General features: G+C 32.0%; 1 protein-coding gene across 3 annotated transcripts in view; it reads left to right on the forward strand.

The window, feature by feature from the left end:
* LOC142234624 (uncharacterized) overlaps nucleotides 1-25,745 on the forward strand; it is a 123,671-nt gene that overhangs the window by 80,153 nt on the left and 17,773 nt on the right. For 2 of the 3 annotated variants that reach the window (XM_075305781.1, XM_075305782.1), the window contains exons 4-5: nucleotides 7,889-8,058; nucleotides 12,753-12,826. In XM_075305781.1, coding sequence (XP_075161896.1) covers nucleotides 7,889-8,058; nucleotides 12,753-12,826 — 244 coding nt within the window. Of the gene's footprint in view, nucleotides 1-7,888; nucleotides 8,059-12,752; nucleotides 12,827-13,177; nucleotides 15,080-25,745 lie in introns of those variants that run through there. The other variant, XM_075305780.1, reaches the window with a different exon arrangement.

The following is a 25,745-nucleotide window of genomic DNA, read 5'->3' on the forward strand; positions in this document are numbered from 1 at the left end:
TGAATGATTCTTCTTCATTTTTTCACCGGAGTCCGTCCGTCCACCCATCTGTCTATCATACAGTAGTTGTCTTTTCTGTGTGTGTAGGGGTGGGGGTGTTGTTTCTGTGGGCCTTAGGTTTACTAGGTTTTTTGCATAGCTCTTTCGTTAGCTTGCTGGCCGTGATTTGTGTGTGTGTGTGTTTTTAAATTTATCCTTTATCAATGTGTGAAATTTAACTTGGTTATCACACGTTCCCCCAACACTTTTTATTCTATTTTCTACCCTTTCAGCAGGTATTTCGCATTGTGTATATAATTGTTTAGAACAAAGTGTGTGGTAGAGCAGACAATTATCTTTTCTATATTTCTACTTTTAGTCCTTGAATTTTGACAAGGAAACTGCTTTGTGGTTGTGTGGTTTCTTCAATGTTATCGTTTAGTTAGATGATTGACATCCAGTTTTTTAGGTCCATATTGACGATGGAAATTTACCTTAGTCCCTAAAAGCTTTATTTTAAGTTTTCAAAACATAATTAAAATTTTTAGTTTTGATAAAAGTAACAAAAAATATTTTTCCATTAAATTATTATTTTTTATTTAACTTTATTAACGAATGATATACAATTAATAGTTATTTAATAGAAGCTATATCTACATAGGCCTTAAGCTTTCCCTATTTTATTACTACCGAAGTGTTGGTTTGTAAAAGGTTGGCTGATAAGTCCACGGTCTAACAAAAAAAAAAACATTTTTTTGCCAAAATTCGTTTTTATTATTCAACATAGTTACCTTCATGAGCGATACAACGATTATAACGACCTTTCAATTTTTTTATACCATTTTGGTAGTACTCCTTCGGTTTTGCCTCAAAATAGACCTCAGTTTCGGCGATCACCTCTTCATTGCCGCCAAATTTTGCCTCTGCGAGCATCATTTTGAGGTCTGAGAACTAGAAAAAGTCGCTGGAGGCCAGATCTGGTGAATACGATGGGTGGGGAAGCAATTCGAAGCCCAATTCATGAATTTTTGTCATTGTTCTCAATGACTTGTGGCACGGTGCGTTGTCTTGGTGGAACAACACTTTTTTCTTTTTCATATGGGGCCGTTTTGCCGCGAATTCGAACTTCAAACGCTCCAATAACGCCATATAATAGTCATTGTTGATGGTTTTTCCCCTTCTCAACACAGAAAATAATATTATAATTTTTGAGCTAACAATAAATTGTTGTTACTGAAAATTTTTAAGTTCAACAAAATTTTTGTTGATATAACAAAACGTTTGTTGATATAACAAAATTGGTTGTTAAAGTGACTAAAATCGTAATTGTATTTACAAATTACGTTGTTAGCTCAAATTTAAACATAATTTTAATTGTATTGACAATCAAATTAATTGATATTTTTTTGTGTGAAGATAATCGATAAAAATTAATCCATGCACATCCCAAAAAACAGAGGCCGTTACTTTGCCAGCGGACTTTTGAGTCTTTCCACGCTTCGGAGACGGTTCACCGATCGCTGTCCACTCAGCCGACTGTCGATTGGACTCAGGAGTGTAGTGATGGAGCCATGTTTCATCCATTGTCACATATCGACGGAAAAACTCGGGTATATTACGAGTTAACAGCTGCAAACACCGCTCAGAATCATCAACACGTTGTTGTTTTTGGTCAAATGCAGCGTTGCCAGAATTGTTTCACAAAAAACCGCTAGATTTGTCCAAAAAACTAGCCAAAAAAAGCTAAAAATTTAAAAAAATAGCTAGAAAAAAAGCTAAAATTTTTTGTATCAAAAGTCACATTTTTGGTTGAAATTTAACAAACTTAAAGGCTTTATTTCACTTAAAATGCATATTATTTTAATTGTATTCATTTTAATTCAATTTCTGTGAGACTGTAAGAAAATTTAAGTCATATTAGCTCTGTTTTCGTACTCGATACATTTTGATTACTATCAAAAATTTTTACTGGAAGTCCTTCGTTTATATTTCCTAGTAAAAACATTTTTCCCAGTAAACTTGCAATTGCCAGCTGGTTAATCATCAACAAGTCCAATGTGCGATATATTGCATAATGTCACATAGAACTGCATTAGAAAATATCAATATATTTCGTTTTAACTGAATTAATGATAAATTCGTGAACGTGTACACTTCTCCTAATTTTACCCATTCTAACTGTCTTGCAAGTTTATATTGAATAACTTTTATTCGCAAAATTCCCATACAAACCCATTGTTATCCAATTTTCGTAAATGTAAATCCATTCCATTAATATATAGCAGATTTGTTTTGATCCTATCACTACGAATTTTTTCATTGCATTTTTTGATGTTAAAAAAAAATAATACCACATTCAAAACTTTATTTCCTTAATTATTTCTATGTTCGGTTCCAAAGATTTTGTACACTAATGATTTTGGTATTGATTCCGAGTCAAATTTGAATTTAAATATTCGTTTTTTTTTCAGCTTTTTCTTCATGAGCTATCACAGTGCTTTAAAAACGTGCTAACGACAACTTAAATTTCCAAATTCAGACTCGACTTTAAGTAGAAATTATTCTATGTATACGTTTTTAAAATAAAATGTTGAAAAACCTCTTCTATTTTTGAACGCTATTTTGGTTTTTGGTCAAGATACAAAAACTCCACAAATTTAAAGACTATTTCATTAATTTTAAGAATTTTTTAGAATTGACCCTAGCCTTCTTTCATGAAAAGATACCCATTTTTAAGTTGAATCACTTAACTATAAGGGCAAAAAGAATTTATCGGCTATTGGACAAGGAAAACAGTTTATATAAGAGAAATTCACAAATGCTATTATAACCAAAATTCGCGTTCGTATTTTAAGGAAATGCAATCTTTGACCACAATATTTTTTCAATGTACACAGCAATTCACATCTACTATTTTAGTTTAGTAATATCATAATAAGTGTAGAATATTATAATAACATAAAAAGGATAAACGAGTCAAATGCTAATATTCCTAATAATTTACTGACAGTTTATATAAGGAATTGAAATATGTGGAAAACCTTATTCTGGCAGCAAGGCTTAGATAAAAACGAAGTTTTATCCATATTTCAATAGGAACATGTCGAAAATAAAAAAAGCCAAAAATAGCTAAAAGTGTCATGAAAAAAAGCCAGAAAAAAAGCTAAAAGCTAAATGCATTTTTTTCCCGCTAAACGTCTTCAAAAAAAGCCAAATCTAGCGGGAAAAAAGCTAAATTGGCAACGCTGGTCAAATGTGAGCTCGCGCAGCATCCATTTTACACAGAGCTTCCGCATATCCAAATATTGACGAATGATATAACCAACACGTTCTTTTGATATCTTTAAGGTCTCTGCTATCTCGATCAACTTCATTTTACGTTCATTCAAAATCATTTTGTGGATTTTTTTTTATGTTTTCGTCGGTAACCACCTCTTTCGGGCGTCCACTGCGTTCACCGTCCTCCGTGCTCAATTCACCACACCCAGAAAAAAGTGCCTTCGAAACTAAAGGAAAAAAATTTCATCAATATAGTTTATCCATTTTATTTCCATTAAGGTAAATTTTTGTGAAAAATAATAAAATTTACTCATTTCAGTAAAAAAAATCCTAAACTGTAAGCAGTTAGGAATAGTTCATTAACTAGAATAAGGCATGGAATTTTACTCATACTATTTTCTTCGCTGGGTATAAGAATTTTTAAATAAACAAAAACCGAACTAAAACCAAGTTTCCTCAAAATTAGTAAAATTTCTTATAAAATGATAATTGCGACTTCCTTTATAATAGAAAGTTTTTCATATATACGAACAACACTTGGTATAGAAAAATATTTTAGTTCATTCGTACTAAGAAGTATGCAATCCTTTCAAAACTTAAGGAAACACACTTGTTAGAATATAGGAAATTTTCCTAAATTTCTATTGTCTACCTGTAATCGATACCTGTCATCGTAATCGATGTGTTTGCGCGTGGGTGTAATCGATATATTTGCGCGTCGGTTGTTTTTTAGTTGGAATCGCGTTGTTTCGGAGAGATTGTTAAAAATAATATGGTAAAACAATATAATAAATAACAAATAAAATATATAAAATATTTGTTATTTTAAATTAGTGAGAAAAATTTTCGTTTTTTTAAATAAATCTATCAATGTTCGTGATAGTGTATAAAGAAAGAAAACACCAGCAGAATAACAACCCTTTCATTTGTCTTCATTTTGGAATCTTCAATTATCAGGTAATATTCAGTGACGCTAACCTTTTGCAACAAAAATGTTTTATGATTTTTTATATTTGTAGGTATTGAAATTGTAAAAGGAGGACAAAATCGTTAGGCAGCAACTTATTAAAAGTGAAAAGTACAAGAAGAAGAAAAAGTGCGTTTTACAGTTGATAATATCACACGGAAATTGGAAATAGTGGAATAATAAGCTAATATTTCAAAGAGATTCGATGCTGTTGATTCTTAATAAATATATTCAATATATTAATAAAACATGTCTTTTATTGAAGATAAAATTGCTTATAGAAATAAATAAAATTGTATTTAAAAACGAAGGTAAGCAGTTCTCATTATGAAGTAAAAGTTTTACCACAAATGTGTAAGATTTGTCGAAATGAATGAAAAAATTTCAATAAAATCATTCCATATATGAATTCAAATTAGTTAAATTTTTTAATTCTGTAGTATAGTGGTATATAAATATAGGAAAATGTTAACTAATATATGGAATGCATTATTCCTAATTTCTACGAAAATCACATCGTTCAAACAAATAAAAATGTCTTTGGCGCTATACGAAGTTCAACTTTCTTCACAATGAGTTCATTTTAACTTAAAGAAGGGGTCACTTTTTTCTGGGTGCACGCTTGAATTTTGCATACCAATCAATTATTGTTTATTTCCCTGGGGCAGAGTCCGGAAACTCATTATCAAGCCAAGTTTTTGCTTCCACCGTATTCTTTCCCTTCAGAAAACAGTATTTTATCAAAACACGAAATTCCTTTTTTTCCATTTTTTTTCACAATAACAAAAGTTGCTTCACAAAAGACTCTCTATCTCACAAACGAACATAATTGACTTACCGACGTCAAATTTTGACACGAATCATTTGAAGGTTGGTACTATATAAAAATAATATGCATTTAATACTAGCGAAAACCGGCGAAGACTAACGAAGAACTTATCGGCCAAGCTGTTAAGTGAGCCTGAAACATCGGGCTGCCACTAAAGGGTTATCCGGTTAAAATTTGGTCAATATAAACTTGACGTATTTCTTGCAATTTTGCATTTAAAAAACCTGAACACCCCTCATTTTGAAGGTGTGTGTGTGTGTAGAATGTTGCTCCTATTTTGATTTTGGAATTCACTCTTCAGTTGTCAAAATGCCGTCCAAGAAAGAAGAGCAGCGTATCAAAATTTTGCTCGCGCATCGCGAAAATCCGAGCTACTCGCACGAATAGCTGGCAAAATCGTTAAAAGTTTCCAAATCAACCGTTACAAATGTAATTAAAGTGTTTGGGGAACGTTTGTCGACAGCCAGGAAGTCTGGATCGGGGGGAAATCGAAAACCGGAAGCCGCTGAGACGACAAAGAGAGTTGCCGGTAGTTTCAAGCTAACCTCTCTCTCCGAGATGCCGCAAGTAAGCTGGGTGTATCGTCTACAACCGTGCATCGAGCCAAAAAACGAGTCGGACTATCGACTTACAAGAATGTAGTGACTCCAAATCGCGATGATAAACAAAATACGACGGCCAAAGCGCGATCCCGGAGGCTGTACACGACGATGCTGATGAAGTTTGACTGCGTGGTAATGGACGACGAAACCTACGTCAAAGCCGACTACAAGCAGCTTCCGGGACAGGAGTTTTATACGGCAAAAGGAAGGGGAAAGGTAACAGATATTTTCAAGCACATAAAACTGTCAAAGTTCGCAAAGAAATATCTGGTTTGGCAAGCCATCTGTACCTGTGGCTTGAAAAGCAGCATTTTCATAGCTTCCGGGACTGTCAACCAAGAAATTTACGTGAAAGAGTGTTTGAATAAACGTCTGCTGCCTTTCCTGAAGAAACACGGTTGTTCCGCACTGTTTTGGCCGGATTTGGCATCTTGCCATTACGGTAAAAAGGCTATGGAGCGGTACGCCGCCAACAACGTGCAGGCCAGAGCTCCGCCCAATTGAGAAATACTGGGCTATTGTCAAGCGGAACCTAAAGAAGACCAAGTACGAGCAGCAGTTCAAGGCAAGCTGGCTTTCTGCGGCGAAGAAGGTGGACAAGGTGGCTGTACAAAATCTGATGGCAGGTGTCAAGCGTGAGGCCCGGCAATTCGGATTTGGAAAAGCGAAAGCCTAACTGAATATTTTTCCTGAATTTTATACTAATTGAACTTGAAAAAGAAATTTAATTTGATTTTTTAAATAAACGATTTCACCGATTTACACGCGTTTTGACCAAATTTTGACCGTATCACCCTTTATACGTAACCTAACCTATGATATAAACATACATTTTCTTTCATGATGGAATCACTTTTTCTGCTTAATATTGAAGCTTAAAACTTTTTCAATTAAAAAATTATTTTATACAATTAACTTTTTAATCAAACTCGGAAGACTAAGCCAGTCTGTAAAAAAATTATTGAAAGTTTTGTTTGATTTTTAATTAAAAATTATTTGAAACAATCAAATCAAATGTTAAACTTAAAACACAAAAACAGTTAAGAAAGTTATTGAAAATAGTTGCGTTTTAGATTAAATTAAAAAAATTCAGTTTTGCAATAAACATAAACATAAATTAAATTAAAAAATTAATTGAGTTTTCAATCAACATCTATTAAAAATTAATTGAAATTAGCTATGAATTAATTCTTTAATCAAGTATTTTTTATGCCCAATTGAAACTGTAACTGATACTATAATTTTCGTGATTGAAGATATTTCAATTACAAAATTAATTGAATCAATTAATGTCGTGATTGAATCAGAAACATTTGTTTTCTGCGCACACTTTGTATACAATTCTGGCAAGCTAACCATTGCACGAACGACAATGCTTCCCATCCGTTTATAGATTATTTCTTTAAAACAAGACTATCTTCCTTTACATTAGAAATATTTTTTTATTTCAAAAAATTTGCCCTCAATAAGATGGCTAACATATCTATTTTTAAAGAAAAAGTATTAAAAACAAATTATGTAAAATATCTGTCAACAAAAATGTCATATTATTTTTTTACACGCAAAAAATGAATCTCTTTTCTGGGAAACGAATTTTGGGAACAACAAAATTCTACTTTGTTGTTAAAGTTGTTTTTTTGCGGCTAAATATAGTTCGTTGGGAGCAAACATGGTAATTACTACCATAAACAAGGATCTATTTGCCTTTAAAGAGACTGGTAACGTTGCCTAAATTAATAAATGAAATCATTATTGCCCTAAAATTTCGGTTCATAGGAAAGAATTATTTTTTTTTTGTGAATATTATGTTTTAAAATTTATGTTATAGAAATTTCGTTATTAAATTCATATATGATTTTATTGTAAAAGAAATTGTAGTACTGATTTTCACTATTTCTTTCTCCTATCTCTCTACATATTTACCTAGATACAATGTCATATTGTATCGTAAGTGAATAAAGTGAAACTGGTTTATTTTATATTCCATACAAGCAATGGTAATATTTAAACCATTGCTTTTGGTAGTTAAGTGTACAAAAAAAGACATTTCATGTAATCTGGTTTTTTGAATAATTTGAAATTTTTTAAATGTCTGATTTATTTTTTTTTTTTTTTGTCTTTTCTTTTTTTAAATGCAAGTTAGCTCAATATCGTTGTTTTTGTATCCTATAAATGTATGTGATGTGATTTTTAATTTATTTTAAATTATTTCGTTTTTCCATTTCTTTCTAGGAATATGATATACAAGATCATCGACCGTTTCTATCACTCAATCAAAGTGGCCTAAATAAACCTGATCAAATAAAATTTGCCCGTTATCTTGGACAAGGTTTACCAACGTTTACATTATTTTGCATTTATAGTAATTTTAAAAATTTATTTTGCACAAAACGTACCGAAATGTAAGTATCTAATCTAACCATCCATATAATAAGTATATACGATTTACATCCGTCTATACTTAATACTTAGACCGAAATAGGTTTTTTTTGCTTTTTTCTATTTTCTGATTATAGATAAGATGTAAATTACAGTTCGTTCAGCAGTCATTGTGAAAGCTATTTTCGAAAGAAGGGAAATTTATTTATTTACAGTTTGTTGCTAATTGTTTTGTAGTTTAATTTTCATAAAACTAAGAGTTCGATAGTGCATAGTGTCATTTATTTTGTGGTACAGGGTGGTACAGGGTATAATAAGTTTGTGCATTTGTATGTAACGCCAAGAAATAATTGTCATAGACCCTTTTAGTATACCGATCGGCTTAGAATTAAATTCTGAGTCGATTTAGCGATGTCCGTCTGTCTGTCTGTCTGTCTGTCCGTCCGTCCGTCTGTCTGTATATGTAATTTTGTGCACAAAGTACAGGTCGCAGTTTAAGTCCGATCGTCCTCAAATTTGACACAACGTCTTTCTTCGGGTAGAAGACAATCGCTATTGATTTTGGAAAAAATCGGTTCAAATTTAGATATAGCTGTCATATATCGTTATCACCGATTTGATCATAATTCACGTATTTATGAACCGACGTTCTTCAAATTTTGTACATCTGAATGTTTTGGCAGTCCCGTAAAAATTGTCAAATATCAGCTAAATCGGTTCAGATTTATATGTAGCTCCCATATATATCTTTCGTCCGATTTGGACTTATGTGGCCCCAAAAGCGAGAGTTTTGCCCTGATTTGCTTCAAATTTTGCACAACGAGTACGTTCAATAGTATCGTTAATTGTGCCAAATTTAGTTGAAATCGGTTCAGATTTAGATATAGCTCCCCTATATATCTTTCGTCCGATTTTGACTTATATGGCTTCAAAAGCCAGAGTTTTGCCCTGATTTGATTAAAATTTTGTACAAGGAGTACGTTTAATAGTATCGTTAATTGTGCCAAATTTAGTTGAAATCGGTTCAGATTTAGATATAGCTCCCATATATATCTTTCGACCGATTTGGACTTATATGGCCCCAAAAGCCAGAGTTTTGCCCTGATTTGCTTCAAATTTTGCACAACAAGTACGTTTAATAATATCGTTAAGTGTGCTTAATTTGGTTAAAATCGGTTCAGATTTAGATATAGCTCCCATATATATCATTCGACCGATTTGGACTTATATGGCCCCAAAAGCCAGGGTTTTGCCCTGATTTGCTTCAAATTTTGCACAACAAGTACGTTTAATAATATCGTTAAGTGTGCTTAATTTGGTTAAAATCGGTTCCGATTTAGATATAGCTCCCATATATATCATTCGCCCTATTTGGACTAATATGCCCACAGAGTCAAAAGTGCTACTCTGATTTACGTGAAATTTTGCAGAGGAAGTAGAATTGAACTTGAAACTTTGAACAGGCAGTAGAATTAAGGTTCTGCATATGCGTGTTTATTTTGGTTGAAATCGGTTCAGATTTTGATATAGCTCCCATATATATCTTTCGCCCGATTTGGACTTATATGGCCCCAAAAGCCAGAGTTTTGCCCTGATTTGCTTCAAATTTTGCACAACAAGTACGTTTAATAATATCGTTAAGTGTGCTTAATTTTGTTAAAATCGGTTCCGATTTAGATATAGCTCACATATATGTCTTTCTTCCGATTTGGATTTATATGACCTCAAAGCCGTGAAATTTTGCAGAGGAAGTAGAATTGAACTTGACACTTTGAACAGGCAGTAGAATTAAGGTTCTGCATATGCGTGTTTATTTTGGTTGAAATCGGTTCAGATTTTGATATAGCTCCCATATATATTTTTCGCCCGATTTTCCGTCATATGACAACAGACGTCAAAGTTGTTATCCTATTTTCGTGAAATTTTGCACGGGGAGTAGATTCAACATAGTAACTATGCATGTGAAATTTGATTGCAATCGGTTCAGATTTCGATATAGATTCCATATATATATGTTTTTCCTGTTTAGGCAAAACTGGCCGAAATACCTACATTTTCCTTATCAAATCGCCACTGCTAAGTCGAAAACTTATCAAAATGACTCAAATTTTCCTACTACTCTATTACACATCTATCGACCGATAAATCATAAATACACTTTTGCGAAGTTGCCTCAAAATTGGTTCATATTTAAATGTTTCCTATATTTTTTTACTAACGTTGTGTTCCACCTCAGCGCATTAGCCGACTTAAATGTAAAATCTATAAGTATTGCAGAACTCTGTACAGATCTCCTCAGATATACAGAATATATGTGTATGGATTCATATAGCATCCAACACATTGGACGAATTTGATATGGTATCGAAAATGTGGACTTACAAAGTGGTGAAGTGTATAATATAGTCGGCCCCGCCCGACTTTAGACTTTCCTTACTTGTTTTAAATGACTTTTTTATTATACCATTCTATACTATAGCATGAACGGTATATTGGTTTTTCCATTTCGAAATATTGATCTCAGACCCCAAAGCTCTGACAATCTTTTTGGGATATGCATTAATGGAAAAAAATACTTTTTAAACAATATGAAACGGAAACTTTGACGAAAAACCAAAACGGAATGTTCACTGTTTCGTCCATGGGCGTTCACGATTTCATGAACAGCATTCGTTTTTCTTTGGTCTTAAAATATTCGTTAGACGTTCTTATGGCAACTCCGTCGGTGGTGAAATGCGCTAAGACGACTGTTAGCCACGGTTGCCACTCGAGGCATAAATAATCTACCAAAATTTGGAGAAAATTTGAGCAAAACTCTTATTTTTTCAAAATTTTATTTCTATAGAAAATTTTATCAAAATTTTATTTCTATAGAAAATTTTATCAAAATTTTATTTCTATAGAAAATTTTTCCAAATTTTATTTCTATTGAAAATTTCGTCAAAATTTTATTTCTATAGAAAATTTTGTAAAAATTTTATATCCATAGAAAATGTTGTCAAAATGTTATTTCCACAGAAAATGTTATTTCCATAGAAAATGTTATTTCTATAGAAAATTTTGTCAAAAATTTGGAATAATTTTCAAAATCTACCAAACCATCACGAATTCTAACAATCTACCAAACAGTAAAAAAATATACCATTTGGAGGACATCGAGAACACGTCCGGCTGGATCCAAGCGTTGGGCTACTAATTATGTGGAATTTAGGGATAGGAAATCGAGACCCCATAGAGTGAAACAGGGAGTTCCCCAGGGTGGGGAGATATCTCCGGCACTGTTTAGCCTCTACCTATCCTCTATTCCACACCCTCAAGACGACGTCGAGATTGTATCATACGCAGACGATTGTACAATCTTGGCATCTGGGCCCAATGTTGATGACATCTGCGATAGTTTAAATGTGTACATCGCTAATCTTACTAGTTATTTCACTGCGAGAAACTTGAGGATATCCCCCACCAAATCCTCAGCCACACTATTCACTACATGGACGGCAGTAGTGCACAGGTAGTTGAATATTAGTGTCGATGGCGAAATAATTCCGACCACAAATTACCCCAAGATTCTTGGGGTCACATTCGACAGTCTTTCCAGGTCGTCTGCCCATGCCACTGCAATATGTAATAAGCTCCGTGGTAGAAACAAGGTCCTCAAGTCACTTGCCGGCAGTACTTGGTGTTCGGACAAAGAAACCTTGTTAACTACCTATAAGGCAATTGCCCGGTGAGTGGTAAACTATGCAGCTCCTGTGTGGACACCGCAGACTAGTTATACGCAGTGGAATAACATACAGACCTGCCAGAACGCTGCTCTTAGAACTGCGACTGGGTGTCTCCGCAGCACACCCCTGGATCACCTTTATGTGGAGACAAAGATCATCCCTGTGCGAAGACACAATTACATGTTGTGAAAGCAGTATCTCCTGGGTTGTTATCGCAGTAATCATCCAAACCACCATCTCATGGATACACTACCACCACCCAGGAATGTAAGGGTTGATATACACCATCTAGAGCGCGAGATCCAGCGCTACAAAAGAGAGCCTCTAGATCAAGCAGCGTACCAGGCAGGTTTGAACAGGATTCATGAGGATACTAGGGCAGTTTTAGCCCAATTAAGATCAGGCATGTGCAGCCGCCTCAATTCCTACTTATCAGTGATTGATAGCAGCGTAGCTGACGTATGTCCAATTTGTAACCAAGGGTCACACGACACGCGTCATCTTTTCCCTTGCCCAGCTAAACCAACCCGACTTACCACCAGATCACTCTGGACACCCTCCACCTTAGTCGGAGGGTGTCCAGATCTGGCCACAAGCTGAAGTACGACAGCGTATAACATAAAATGGATGAAATCACAATAAACTGTAACATCAATAACAACAAGCATTTTTGGTAGAATTCTACCAACTGTGGCAACCGTGGTACTGAAACTAACGTTTTTTTATACCCCCCATCACCAATATTTATCGATATGTACACCAATAAAAAAGCGAACCCACCATGAAAGCAAATTTAGATTTATGTTAGAAACTTGTGGCGAATGAGTTCATATTTTTAAACAAATTGAATAAAAATTATTAAACCGAAGTTTTTTGCATGTTAGTATAAATAATTTAGTTATAAATAAGATGAGAATTTATAAATTGGTATTTTTAAATGACCTTGGAATAGCTTTTCATTAGTTATGTTTCTCTATTTTCTTCTATTGCAGTTACACAAAGGATGGCTATAATTTGCCTTATATTTTAGAGAAAACAAAGAGCTTCCTTGCAAATACAGCAGCGGGTAAGTACTAAATAAAAACAGACAATGAAGTGATCCTTATAAAAGTTCTTAGTACTGTAACAAACTTTCGAAATCGTTTAAAGTTATGGGTAATTAACTAAACTTGTATAGAGAAATAATACAAAGGCTAGTTGGCCATTAGGAAATATTGGGATATATTCATATGGGCCTATGTGGGAGATAACTTTTAATATGCGTCGATTTTCTTTTACACTCACATTAAAAAAAAAAACGTTCTCTTATGTTTTTGTTTCCGAATTACATATGTATATTGATTTTTGTTTTTATTTATTTTGAATTTTTTTTTTGTTTTTGGTTTTTGAAAATAATTGGTATTGAATTATGTTTTAGGTACTACTAACAGTAATGCCCCTACCACGACCACCAACAAAAACACCACCACCACTACCAATACTTCATCCTCCACGTCCACCTCAACAGCAGCGGTTGCAGCAGCACCATCAGCTAGTTCCAGTAATACAGATTCCTCTAATACCAATCCTACCATAAATAGCACTTCCGAGTCCTCAAACAACAGCACTGTATCCAATAATACCATTAATAACCCTTCCACGGTGGACAATAATGAAAGTTCAGCAGCAAATATGACGTCGTCGGAAACATCGTCGGCGGCGCCTGTTCCACAGGCAGCACCGGCGGTTGTAACTAACGGCATAACCGCTATAGGACATGATCATGCAAATGGAAATCTAAATGGCAATGCTGCTAATGATGTAATACAAACGCCTACCAAACAAAAGCCTCTAGCTAATGTACCATCTACACCGGTAACACCCTACCAAGGGGGGCCCCACAATCAAGGACCCAGTTCCCATTTGCCTACGTCAATATCCAGACCACAGACACCCACCAGCATGCCATTACATCATAACCCCCAATTACATCAAACGCCAACAGCGCCGAATATGCATCACCATGTTGTCGTTCAACGACCACCTTCAATGCCCATGAGTCCGATGGTAGTGGTGAGCTCTGCTAATATGGGTCCAACGGCAACAATAATTGGATCACCTTTACCACCAAATGGACAACAACAGCATACAGCCACAGCGTCTAATCATATGCAACATCATCCACATCATCATCAACAACATCAGATCCAGCATCCGTATCATCATCATCCACCACCACCACCTACTCTGCATCAGCAACACATGCAACAACAGCTACCAAATCATATGCCACCCCATCATTCTTCACAAATCCCCAACCATCATAATTTACAGCACCAACAACACCTGGCCCCCAATAATCATAATGGCAACAATGGAGGAACTGTTGGAAGTGCCCCATATCCACTGCAGCAGCAACAGCATCAAATCATGAAGCCTCCCCACCATCAACAACAACAACAACATCCTCTGCAACATAATGCTGCTCAAAATCCTTCCCAATAAAATTTAATATTCCCCCATTTCAATAACATCAACCCAAAACCCAATCAGCCTACAACCACAACAACAAAGAAACATATGCGTAACGCAAAATAAAATAATTTAGATTTTCATTTAATTTCAAAATTTACATGTATGACAATTTTTTTGATATTTTCTATTTTATTTTATACAGAATATGAAAAATATTTTACATATATATTTTTTACATTTTTTTTGTTGTGGTTTTTTTGTGAGCCCCCACACGTTATATATTTTGTTGTTTTTTTTAATCATATTTGATAAAAGAAAAGTAAGCTAAAACAGTTTAATTATACTTGATTTTAAAATATTTATAGTCTATTATTTAGTATTACTATTGTATCGTAAACCATCAACTAAACCTGTAGCTCCAACTCGACTATATATTTGTTTTTAGTTATATATATTTTTTTATACACAATTTTATTTTTGTTCATTACTCCATTACACATTATAATTTGTAAACACTCGCATTTTCTTATGTTTTTGTTTAGAGAATAATTATTGTAATTTATATGAAAAAAAAACAACAAACATGACTCGACGGTGGAAATCATCCATACCGTTTAGGATAAGCCCAAGAGACCATTTTCGATTGTCAGAAGATAAGTCGATAGACGTACATAATCTTAGGGAAAATAGCACGCACTTCCTTATGGCAAAAAATCTGAAAATATGAAATAAAATTAAAATTACTATTTTTTTTTTTTGAAAATGTAGAGAAGAAGAGACCCCAAGTTATAAGTAAATTTACTAATTTAAAAATTTGTACCATAAAGAAAACTCAAATAAAAAACAATAGGATCTAAAAGTAAAATTCGATTTTTTTCCAAATTTGCACTCATAGACCAAAGAAAACTCTGTTAATAATAACAAATTCCCTTTGCTGGTTTTGAGTAGACTATTTACAGTGAAGCCTCTCAAACTTGCACACTCTGAAAAAGCGGACAATTGTCGTGAGACATTTTTAATTTTAACACATTAAAATTAATCTCTTGTAACTGGATACCTCCCAAATGTAGACAAAACTTAGGCGACCGTGGGGGTCCACTTCTGAGATGTTTCACTGTTCTGTGATTTGAACAACAAAGAATTGTTCCTATAGCAGTAGTAGAATACTTGCTGCTATAAACACTGAAAAAAATTAATGCCTTAAACAAAAAGATTTCATGTCCTTAATGCGCTTTACAGACTATCAGTTATTCCGGACGACAGTGCTCGTGTCGAACATATCCCATATATTGTGCACATTATGAGTTAAGTCCGAAGGCATAATCGATACTGCTGCATGTTTATGGGATCGATAACACATTTACCGATTATTTAGTCATCGCCGACAAGTCGTATCGATCCGACACACTGTAAGATTCTTTACAAACACCGACATTCCGTCCGGAATAACTGATAGTCTGTAAAGCGCATAAGTTACGCATGCTATATAAAAGTCTTGTACAAAGTCATTAGGGTTAGGAGACTCGACTTTAAAATGGGTATCTTTACCTAAAAGAAAATTGCCATGAACCGTGTTGAATTTTTTTATAAAATAAATTGAGAACAAATTTTCATAGTTTATACATGAAGTCGGTTCTCAATCAAGGTTAAAATGTTTTTAAAGGATTTGAATACCACATAATGAAAAATGCGAATAAATTCAAATTTGTTTCCCAATATCAAGTACGCAAACCTCAAAGAGAATTTCATCTTAAGTGTATTCTTAACCCTCTAATGGGTTAATGCACCCCTTTGCTTTTTTGGCTCGAAATCAATACCAAAATCATTATTGTAAAGACAAAAACCTTTGGTACTGGTCAAATTTTTTTTTGTGAAGTGGTTAGTTTTTGTTTATACTGATATTTCAAGCTGTCATAGTTGATTTCGAATTTAAATTTGTTGAAAGCAAGACAACATAATTCAATGTATTTAATTTAATTAATTCATTAAAACTTAAAGAATCTTAAAAACCCAAAAAAGTCACAGTGGCTATGTATTATTTGGAATTTCAACTGCGAACAATCAAATAGTATCAATCAATTTGGTTTTTAACTAAAAATAGCCCTATCACCGAATACAATAGATATTCGAACTACGTGAATATAATTAAAATATATCAGGCAACTTAAAATGACAAAAAATAGTTATAATGACATATTTTTCTAAAAAAAAAAAACAAAAATAAATTGCAGTTGGATAATTGGCTATAAACAATTAATGTAGCAGTTGAGTCTGTCCCGATTTTCACTACTCGTGAAAATGTTTTATAATTTAAGAATGAATTAAAAATTACGATTTTGATTTCGATTGTAATTGTGACGATTCCCTGACAAATTTTTTGGAAGATTATGTTGCAGAGGATGTTGTTGAAATAAATATGACAACACAAAATTTATCAAAGCGTAGCCAAGAAACAAAAACACTGTAAATGTTCTTTTTCGATCCCGAAGTAGTGCATATACATATATAAATAAAATGTTACATGCACTTATAATAGCGATGGGTGTCAGCATTTATAACATTCTCTGTATTGATTTCTCATTAATTCTTCAGATGTTATTCTTTTTCAGTATTCCGGTTTTCATTTGAAAAAACATAAAAATACAATTTTTTCTTAATTGTTCCATTTTTTTTCTGTATGTAAAGACTCTGAGACAATACTAACAGAAAATTTATTGAAAATTCCACGTCTACACAGAAATTAATCGCCACATTTTTCAATTATTTTTTGGGCATTTCAAGATTTTTATGTGTCCTTACCCATACAGAAAAAATATCACCAACATTTTTTTGTTTTTAATTAAAATTTTAATTGAATTTAAAAAAATACTCAATTTAAAATTTAATTGGTTCAACATTTTTTTTAATTGAAACAAAAATCAATCACAATAATTAATTGTATCAATTAATTTTTTAACTGGAACAATTAATTTTTTAATTGACTTTGTTGATTGATACTATCATTTCTGTGATTGGAGACATTTAAATTAAAAATTAATTGGATCAATTAATTTCTTGATTAAAGACAAAAAATATTTTTTACTTCTGTGCAGTAGAGATGAGAAATATTTAATTTATTGCAAAAACATCGAAAATCTAATAGTTTTTACACATTTCCTCAAAAGAATTTATTGTAAAGTAAGAGTTTAGCCTATCCCTAGATTTTGGGATGTATATTAAAAATAAAGACCTGGGAAGATTTTCCATTTTTTTCGCTTGGTAGCAGTGTTACACTTCAACTACTTATCCATTTTGGAATTTGTATCTGTTTTATCGAACTGAAGTTGATTATGTCTCTTGATTTAAAACAATAACATTTTTGACTGTTTTAGCAGATATTTTTCAACATTTGGTTTTTTCCAAGTCAAACTTTTAGTAATAACAGTATAAGCAATGGTTTTGTGGTTTTTGCAAGTATTATCAGCTGAAAAAAATTTCGATTCCTAATTCAGTAAATTCTTACAAATGTTTCAATTTAATATTAAATCAGCCAAAAACATAATGCTGTATGATCTGCTATAATGAACAACAAGAGTTATCCTAAAGTGGCAGTTACATTTCTTATTCAAGCCTGTTGTGGTTCTCACCGCACTGTACACCACATAACATATTCTTCACTCCTCTCAAAAAGTTAGTTGTTATGATTCACACGTGAGAACGCTTTTTCCGACAGCATTTTATTTGCAGGCAGAAACTATAAACTAAACCTATTTGTATTTTGCTAAACAATTTTTTATTTAAGTTTAATGATCAAAATGTCAGTTTTGCGGATTTTCATCTTTCTACGTCTAAAAAAAAGATTCGTGTAAATTTTTCAGGTGTAAAGTCCCAGCAAAAAAAATTGGAAGTTCTTCCAAAGGCACAACTTTAAAAGCTCTTCCAGATGATGCACTCCCAATGATGTTCTTTATTTTAACTACCCAGGAAGTTCTTTTAATTCAATATTGTATAACTTGGTTTTTTTCATACTTTTAATGGGTGATTTTAACTTTTTTGTTTCAAATAGGTTAAAAACTGAGTAAGAATTCATAAAATAGTACAAATCATTTAAATGATGTCGAAAAAATGCTAAATCCAATCTGAAAAAATTTTGAATTTTTGAAAATATTTGAGGTCAAACGTTTCCGACAAACGTTAGAATCCATTAAAAATTATAAAAAATTATAAAAATTATGTATAAGACAAAATATCACAGAATTGTTTAATTTACACCCAAAACATTAAATTCGGATCACACCTAAAGAAGTGATGCAAATTCAGTGCAACGGCTGTTGAAATGGAGAACTTCCGTCCTATGACAAGCCCATGTTAAATTCATCGCTTCTGCGTCAACTTCCGGATGCAAAACGAACATTTTCATTACTTTTTGGCGACGCTTTTTTTTTGCTGGGGTGTAGTCCAGAATACTTCTTAAATGTCACACCTCATGAAAGCGGTACACGTACGTACCAGAACCGATGCGATTATTTGTTCTCATCAATAAAGGCGTACTATATTGAAGAAGAAATGTCTTTAAATATTATACAATAGAATAGAGACAGGAAATTTTGTGCCAGTAAACATAAAATAACATTTACTGATATTTTTGTAAATTATTCTTTTTCATCTCTGTGATGAATACGTAGGTAACAATATTTGGTATACATATGCACGGGATATTCGTTCTTTGCTAAATGAAGGCAACGGATACTTTAGATTCCTTCTCTCGCCCCCTTAATGGTTGTTGTCATAATTATTTTGTATTTTATGTATGCATATATTCACATTGTAAATTAAATGATGTTCTAATCACGCCCTCCTTTGGGAAAGCTGACAAAAATTCTAATTTGCATTTTTGATGGTTTTACATTTTTAAAAATCCGTGGATGTATATCAGTAAGGACAATGTTAATAATTCATATTTATGATGTATATACTTTATGCGGAGAAAAAATACTTTTCACCGAAATGCAATTTTACACAAACGAAATTTCCCTTTTTCCAAAGCAAATTTATAGGAATTTATTGCCAGCAATTTAACAATTGCTTCTTATCTCTTTTATTTGTACAAAAGAAAACTTTGTTTGCCAAAAAATTTCGTTCCTGTGGAAAGAAACCTATTCTTTCAGTGTACATTAGTTAATTAATGCATAATAGGAAATTTTGCGTTGAAACAGCAGTAGTAAGTTTGCTGTTCAAATAAGTAATGCTACTTTTTCCTTTTTAGGAGAAAAAGTTTGCTGCTATTTCTAAAGGTTTCTTTCGAGTGTACCATACTAACGAATAGTTTTGGTTGCTTCCAGCACATATCATATTTATATTAAAAGTGTTTTCTTTAAAAGCTTCTATGACATTGAATTGAGGTTAAGTTATCCTTATATTACTATAAAAATAAATAAAATAACAAAACAATTAGATAGATTCTTTCAAATCACCCAAAATAGGTAGTTCAATATTCACCAATAATCTTTTTTAATTCAGCCGCTATCAACAGGTTTCCTCTGCTGAAATAACAAACATTTTCGTTTTTCAGCAGACAAAAACAGCCGAAAGAACTTACTTGGATTTCATTAGAGACTTTTCTTGTGTATTTAGTTTATATAAACAACTTAACTAACATAATATGGCACGCATATGAAATAGCGCGGAGCCATAGAAAACTCTTCCGATAATAACAATTAATGATTACTGCTTTCAGTAGATTAATTACTGCCATTTAACAGTTTTTTGTTGTTGTGAAAAGCAGCACATTAGCAATAGCTAAAGTATATTTACTCTTCCACACAGGAAAAAATATCACCAAAATAATTCCAATTAAAAAGTTGATTGAAATTGAAGGGTTTTCAATTAATAAATTAATAGATACAATTAACTTTTGACGTCATTGATTGAAAATTTTAAAACTTTTAATTAAAAAATTAGTTGATACAATTAACTTTTTAATCAAACTTGAGACACTAAGTCACTTAAAAAAAGTGATGGATTTTTTTTGTTTTAATTTTTAACTAAAAATTTATTTCAAACAATCAACTTTGTAATCAAACTAAAACAACTAAGTCAGTTAAGAAAGTAATTGAAAATAGTTAAATTTTTAACGAAAAAATTAATTGAGTTTTGCAATCAACATCAATTAAATTTTTAATTGAATCAATTAAAAAATTTATTGAAATTTGCTAATTAAAATTTTTAATTGAATCAATTAAATAATTTATTGAAATTTGCTAATTGGCAAATCAATTACTTTTTTAATCAAGTATTTTTTATGTCCAATTAAAACAGTGATTGATTCTATCATTTTCGTGATTGAAGAATTTTCAATTAAAAAATTAATTGGATCAATTAATTTCGTGATTGAAACAGAAAAAATGTTTTTGTGTGCAAGCATAATGAAATGTGGATATTTCTTTTTGGGAGATCACATTACCAATAGCAGATATATTGGCAAAAAGTACATCGCTGAAAATATTTCAACAAGCATACGGAAATGTGAATATTTCATTTTTTTTTTTGGGAAATTTTCCATGCCAAAGTCCTAAGAAATTATCGCTTCCTTTGTTCCTATTTCATTTGTTATTGAATCAGAAATGTACTCCACCGTCTTCCAGTACCAACACAGAAAAAAATTTCACGAAAATTTTTCCAATTAAAATCTTAATTGAGTTTTAAAAAAATATTCAATTAAAAATTTAATTGATTCAACAAATTTTTTAATTGAAACAAAAATCAATCACACAAATTAATAGTAACAATTAATTTTTTAATAGACTGTCAATTAATTTTTTTATCATTTCTGTAATCGAAGACGTTTCAATTAGAATATTAATTAGATCAATTAATTTCATGATTAAATCAGATTTTTTTTTGCGTGAACTTACCATGAGCTAATTTTCATCAGAGAAAAGGTTTGCTGTTTCAACTAACGCATGTTTATTGAAACTATTTGAAGCTATCGCAAATCATTTGTATATTTTTTTATATCAGCCTAAAGCGATCATATTAAATCTTTTACAAGTTGAGTTATATGCGAGAAAATTAATATTTGGGTTTTTTCTTATGTTACAAAAAAATATCTTTGTATATATTTATACGTTTAATATTTGTTAAATCAGTTTAACTTAGCTACCTACAGCTAAGGTCTTTACAGAAGCTCGAAACAGCAGTAGTAAGATTGCTGTTTTGGCAATTGCCTAGACAGTCTTCCCCTCTTTCAGCAAGCAAAAACAGCTGAAACAACTTTTTTTGCTATTATTATTGATTTTTTCTTTTGAGTGCACCATCATCTAATAGTTTGTAAGTTTTTCACATACTCCACCGTTGAAGTCATATTCCCCCTAGGTTCAGTAATTACATATCGCATGATTTTCTTTTCCTCATAACCAGTGAACTCTTTAATACACAGCTTTAAATGGAATCTATCTATAAAAAACTATTTATTCAAAAGAAGACTAATGAAAATTCTCTAGTTATGATGACTTTAAAAATATAGGCAAATTAAAATTATGCAGATTACCTTATGGATATGAAACTTAGGGGATAATATTCACACAATACGACTGCTTTTGACCAAAAACATCCAAACAACTATTTTGTATAATATATACAATATATTTATTTTTAACCATATAGCTTGCGCTCATTAATATTATTCTTCTGCACAGAAAAAAATGTGGAAATCAAGTGATGCATTCAAATTATAATTAAATCAAAAGTCTATTCCTTGCAATTAATTAAGCGATTGTTTTTTTATTTTAATTAAAAAATTCATTGATTTGATTGAACCATTTTTTATTAATTCAATTAAGGCTATAATTTTTTTTTACCATGGTGAGTGCAAGATGCAACCAACTAACAATATCCAATAAATAAATACTCTTCCTATGCACTAAATTTTTTTTTCATTTTTATTATAATTATGTAATTTCAAATTTCTATTATTACATTTTCTTATATAGGTATACTAATAAATATTTTGTGTTACTAATTTAGTAAATATATTTTTTTATATATCTAAATATATTTTTTAAACACTTTATTCAATAAAAATCCTATGTATTATTAGTTTTACTACACGTTAATAAATGTGTGTTTTGATATATTTTTTAAGTTAATTGCAATTATTTAATGTTGTTTATTTAAATCATGAGAATTTTATGTTGCCTTCATACCTCTTCTTTTTTCCCTGTAGCAGCTATAAAATTTAAATGCTTACACAAAATACATCATCTGGGTATCCAACAAATGTTTGAGTATACATATGCATTTTTCATCATTACACATAGAATTTAGTTTAGCTGCATAACACCAAGTACAAGATCTACATAAAAAAAATAACACAAAAATATATTAAGAATCTACAATTTGTAATGAATGCCTAATATTATTTTTTTTCCTTATAAAATGAGATTATTTTTAAAATAGTTTGCTATTAGCAAAACCTGCATTGTCTCCCAATCGCCTCATATATGTACAACCACACTTCCAACAATACTGAAACAAAGAAGCATATTGAGATTATACACAATCCCTAATAAATAAATTCTAACAAATTTATGCTATACACATATTTATAATCACATTTCTTTTTATATTGTGTCTTTAAATTATTTTAATTAAAATTAACTACAAATATAAAGAAAATACCTTAGCAAAAAAAAAAATGAAAATTATCTGCTATGCTGAATGACTATCATTATCATTTTTGTATTTATTCTTACTATTATTATTATTGTAATTACTATAATTAATACTATTGCCGATGCCGATTTGTAATTTCATACATTAAACTGCAACTTTGCAAAAAATTGTTTTATATATTTACATATATGTACGAAATTATTTTCAAAATTATTATTACATATAAAGAAAACATATTATATTTGATCGAAAATCATAACACCACAGATATATTGGTTTGTTTTATTATTTCGTATACTTATGAAAATTGGCATTAAATTGTGGTAAGATTTTATTTAAAAATTAAATTAGGTTAGTTGGCAACCCGATGTATCAGGCTCACTTACACTATTCTGTCCATTGTGATACCACATTGGTGAACTTCTCTCTTATCACTGAGTGCTGCCCGATTCCATGTTAAGCTCAATGACAAGGGACCTACTTTTTATAGCAGAGTCCGAACGGCGTTCCACATTGCTGTGAAACCACTCAGAGAAGCTTTGAAACCCTCAGATATGTCACCAGCATTACTGAGGTGGGATAATCCACCGCTGACAAATTTTTTGATGTTCGGTCGAAGCAGGAATCGAACCCACGACCTTGTGTATGCAAGGCGGGCATGCTAACCATTGCTTACGGTGGCTCCCAAAAATTAAATTAATGTAATCGATAATTCGATCGGACAGAATTAGAGATGTGCACGTGACTCATTCGTGTGTGCGTGACATTAATAACCACTCAAATGTCGTGCTTGAGTGACGAAAAAAATTGTTCGTGAGTGTGCGCGTGAGTAACAAATTTTAGAAAAATACTCTCAGGAGAATACTCACGCTCATGAACATAACCACGTTAACGAAGTGAATTCGCATACAATTTTAGTCTCACCTATATGTTGTTCGGATATATTCTGGATTTCCCTTCAAATAGATTTCACCTTGCACTTTGATTTCCCCCAAAAACATTGCCCAAAATATTTTTGGTTGTTCTTGGTTTCCCGTGAAACAAGATTTTTCAAAATCGCTTGCCGAATCGCTTGAAAGACTGCAAATCATATGATTTGCAGAGGAAAATGTAAATGTATAATCAGATATGTGGCCCAATTCTTTTATTTCTAAGCTAGAAACTCAAGTTCTGCAATCTAAAGAAAAACTACTGAATTGTAAAATACTTATAAAAATCATGAAATCGTTCTTACACTTTTGGCAAATTATCTTTTGTTTACTATTGTAAGAATTCAGAGCAAAGCTCCAAATTTGAGGAACTAGGACTGCACGCAAAATATTTAACGCCTTTAGAAAAATATTTATACTCGCACTAAAATCTATTGCAAATGTAATTTTTTGAATTTTCATCTAAATATCAAGATTTCGTGCCTAGTGAGAAAGTAGTATTACTCTCCTGGATGGTAATTGTCTCTATATACGAGGGCAGTACGGAAACTTCTTAGCCTAGCACAAAAAGCGCGGTATAAACAGAAAAAAAGTTAAGTGTTTTGGAAACTTCCATCTCTGTTATGAACACATGTTAAATTTTGTTTCGATCTGGCAACTCCTTCATATAGAAACAGGTGTTCAAAAAAGACGCATCCGCAATTTTTTTTACAATGGAAAAATTAGAAATACATGCTGTCATTAAATATTTACATAAAAAAGGTTTATCGGGACAAGAAATTCATAATGATATGGTGAATGTGTTAGGTGAAAGTGCTCCTTCATATGCAACAGTAAAAAATTGGGTTGCTGAATTTAAACGTGGTCGTGCAAGCATTGAAGATGAACCACGTAGTGGACGTCCAAAAACAGCAACAATAACAGAAATTGTAGCCAAAGTGCATGATATGGTATTAAATGATCGACGAATAAAAGTGCGTGAAATTGTAATATCATGGGCATCTCAAATGATCGAGTCAATTTAATTTTGCATGAAGAACTAACAGGTTGGCTGATAAGTCCCCGGTCTGACACATAGATGGCGTCGCTAGTATTAAATGCATATTATTTTTATATAGTACCAACCTTCAAATGATTCGTGCCAAAATTTGACGTCTGTAAGTCAATTAGTTTGTGGGATAGAGCGTCTTTTGTGAAGCAACTTTTGTTATTATGAAAAAAATGGAAAAAAAGGAATTTTGTGTTTTGATAAAATACTGTTTTCTGTAGGGAAAAAATACGGTGGAAGCAAAAACTTGGCTTGATAATGAGTTTCCGAACTCTGCCCCAGGGAAATCAACAATAATTGATTGGTATGCAAAATTCAAGCGTGGTGAAATGAGCACGGAGGACGGTGAACGCAGTGGACGCCCGAAAGAGGTGGTTACCGACGAAAACATCAAAAAAATCCACAAAATGATTTTGAATGACCGTAAAATGAAGTTGCAGAGGCCTTAAAGATATCAAAGGAACGTGTTGGTCATATCATTCATCAATATTTGGACATGCGGAAGCTCTGTGCAAAATGGGTGCCGCGCGAGCTCAAAGACAATAAACTGGAGGAAGATAGGAAATTGGCTTGCGTCATACCAAATGTTGCATTTACCATTTAGTTCCATACATGTTTGTAATTTTTATTTGTTTTTCATTTTTATTTTTTAAATGAAAAACTTAATTTTTCTAATGAAACAATGTTAAATTTTAGGCAGCAATAAAAAATACATTTTCCCGTTTAAGGAAATTTATTTCGTGCACTTAATTTCTTTTTATTTGCATTTTAATGCTATGTCAATATTTGTCGTATACGCGTTTGGATCGAGTATGAAACTAACACAGTAAATGGTTTGATCTCCTCAGTAGCCAATTTCCTATCTTCCTAGAGTTTATTGTCTTTGCGCGAGCTCACATTTA

Source organism: Haematobia irritans, chromosome 4 (assembly GCF_050003625.1).
Source record: "Haematobia irritans isolate KBUSLIRL chromosome 4, ASM5000362v1, whole genome shotgun sequence".
In the NCBI taxonomy this organism is placed as follows: Eukaryota; Metazoa; Arthropoda; class Insecta; order Diptera; family Muscidae; genus Haematobia; species Haematobia irritans.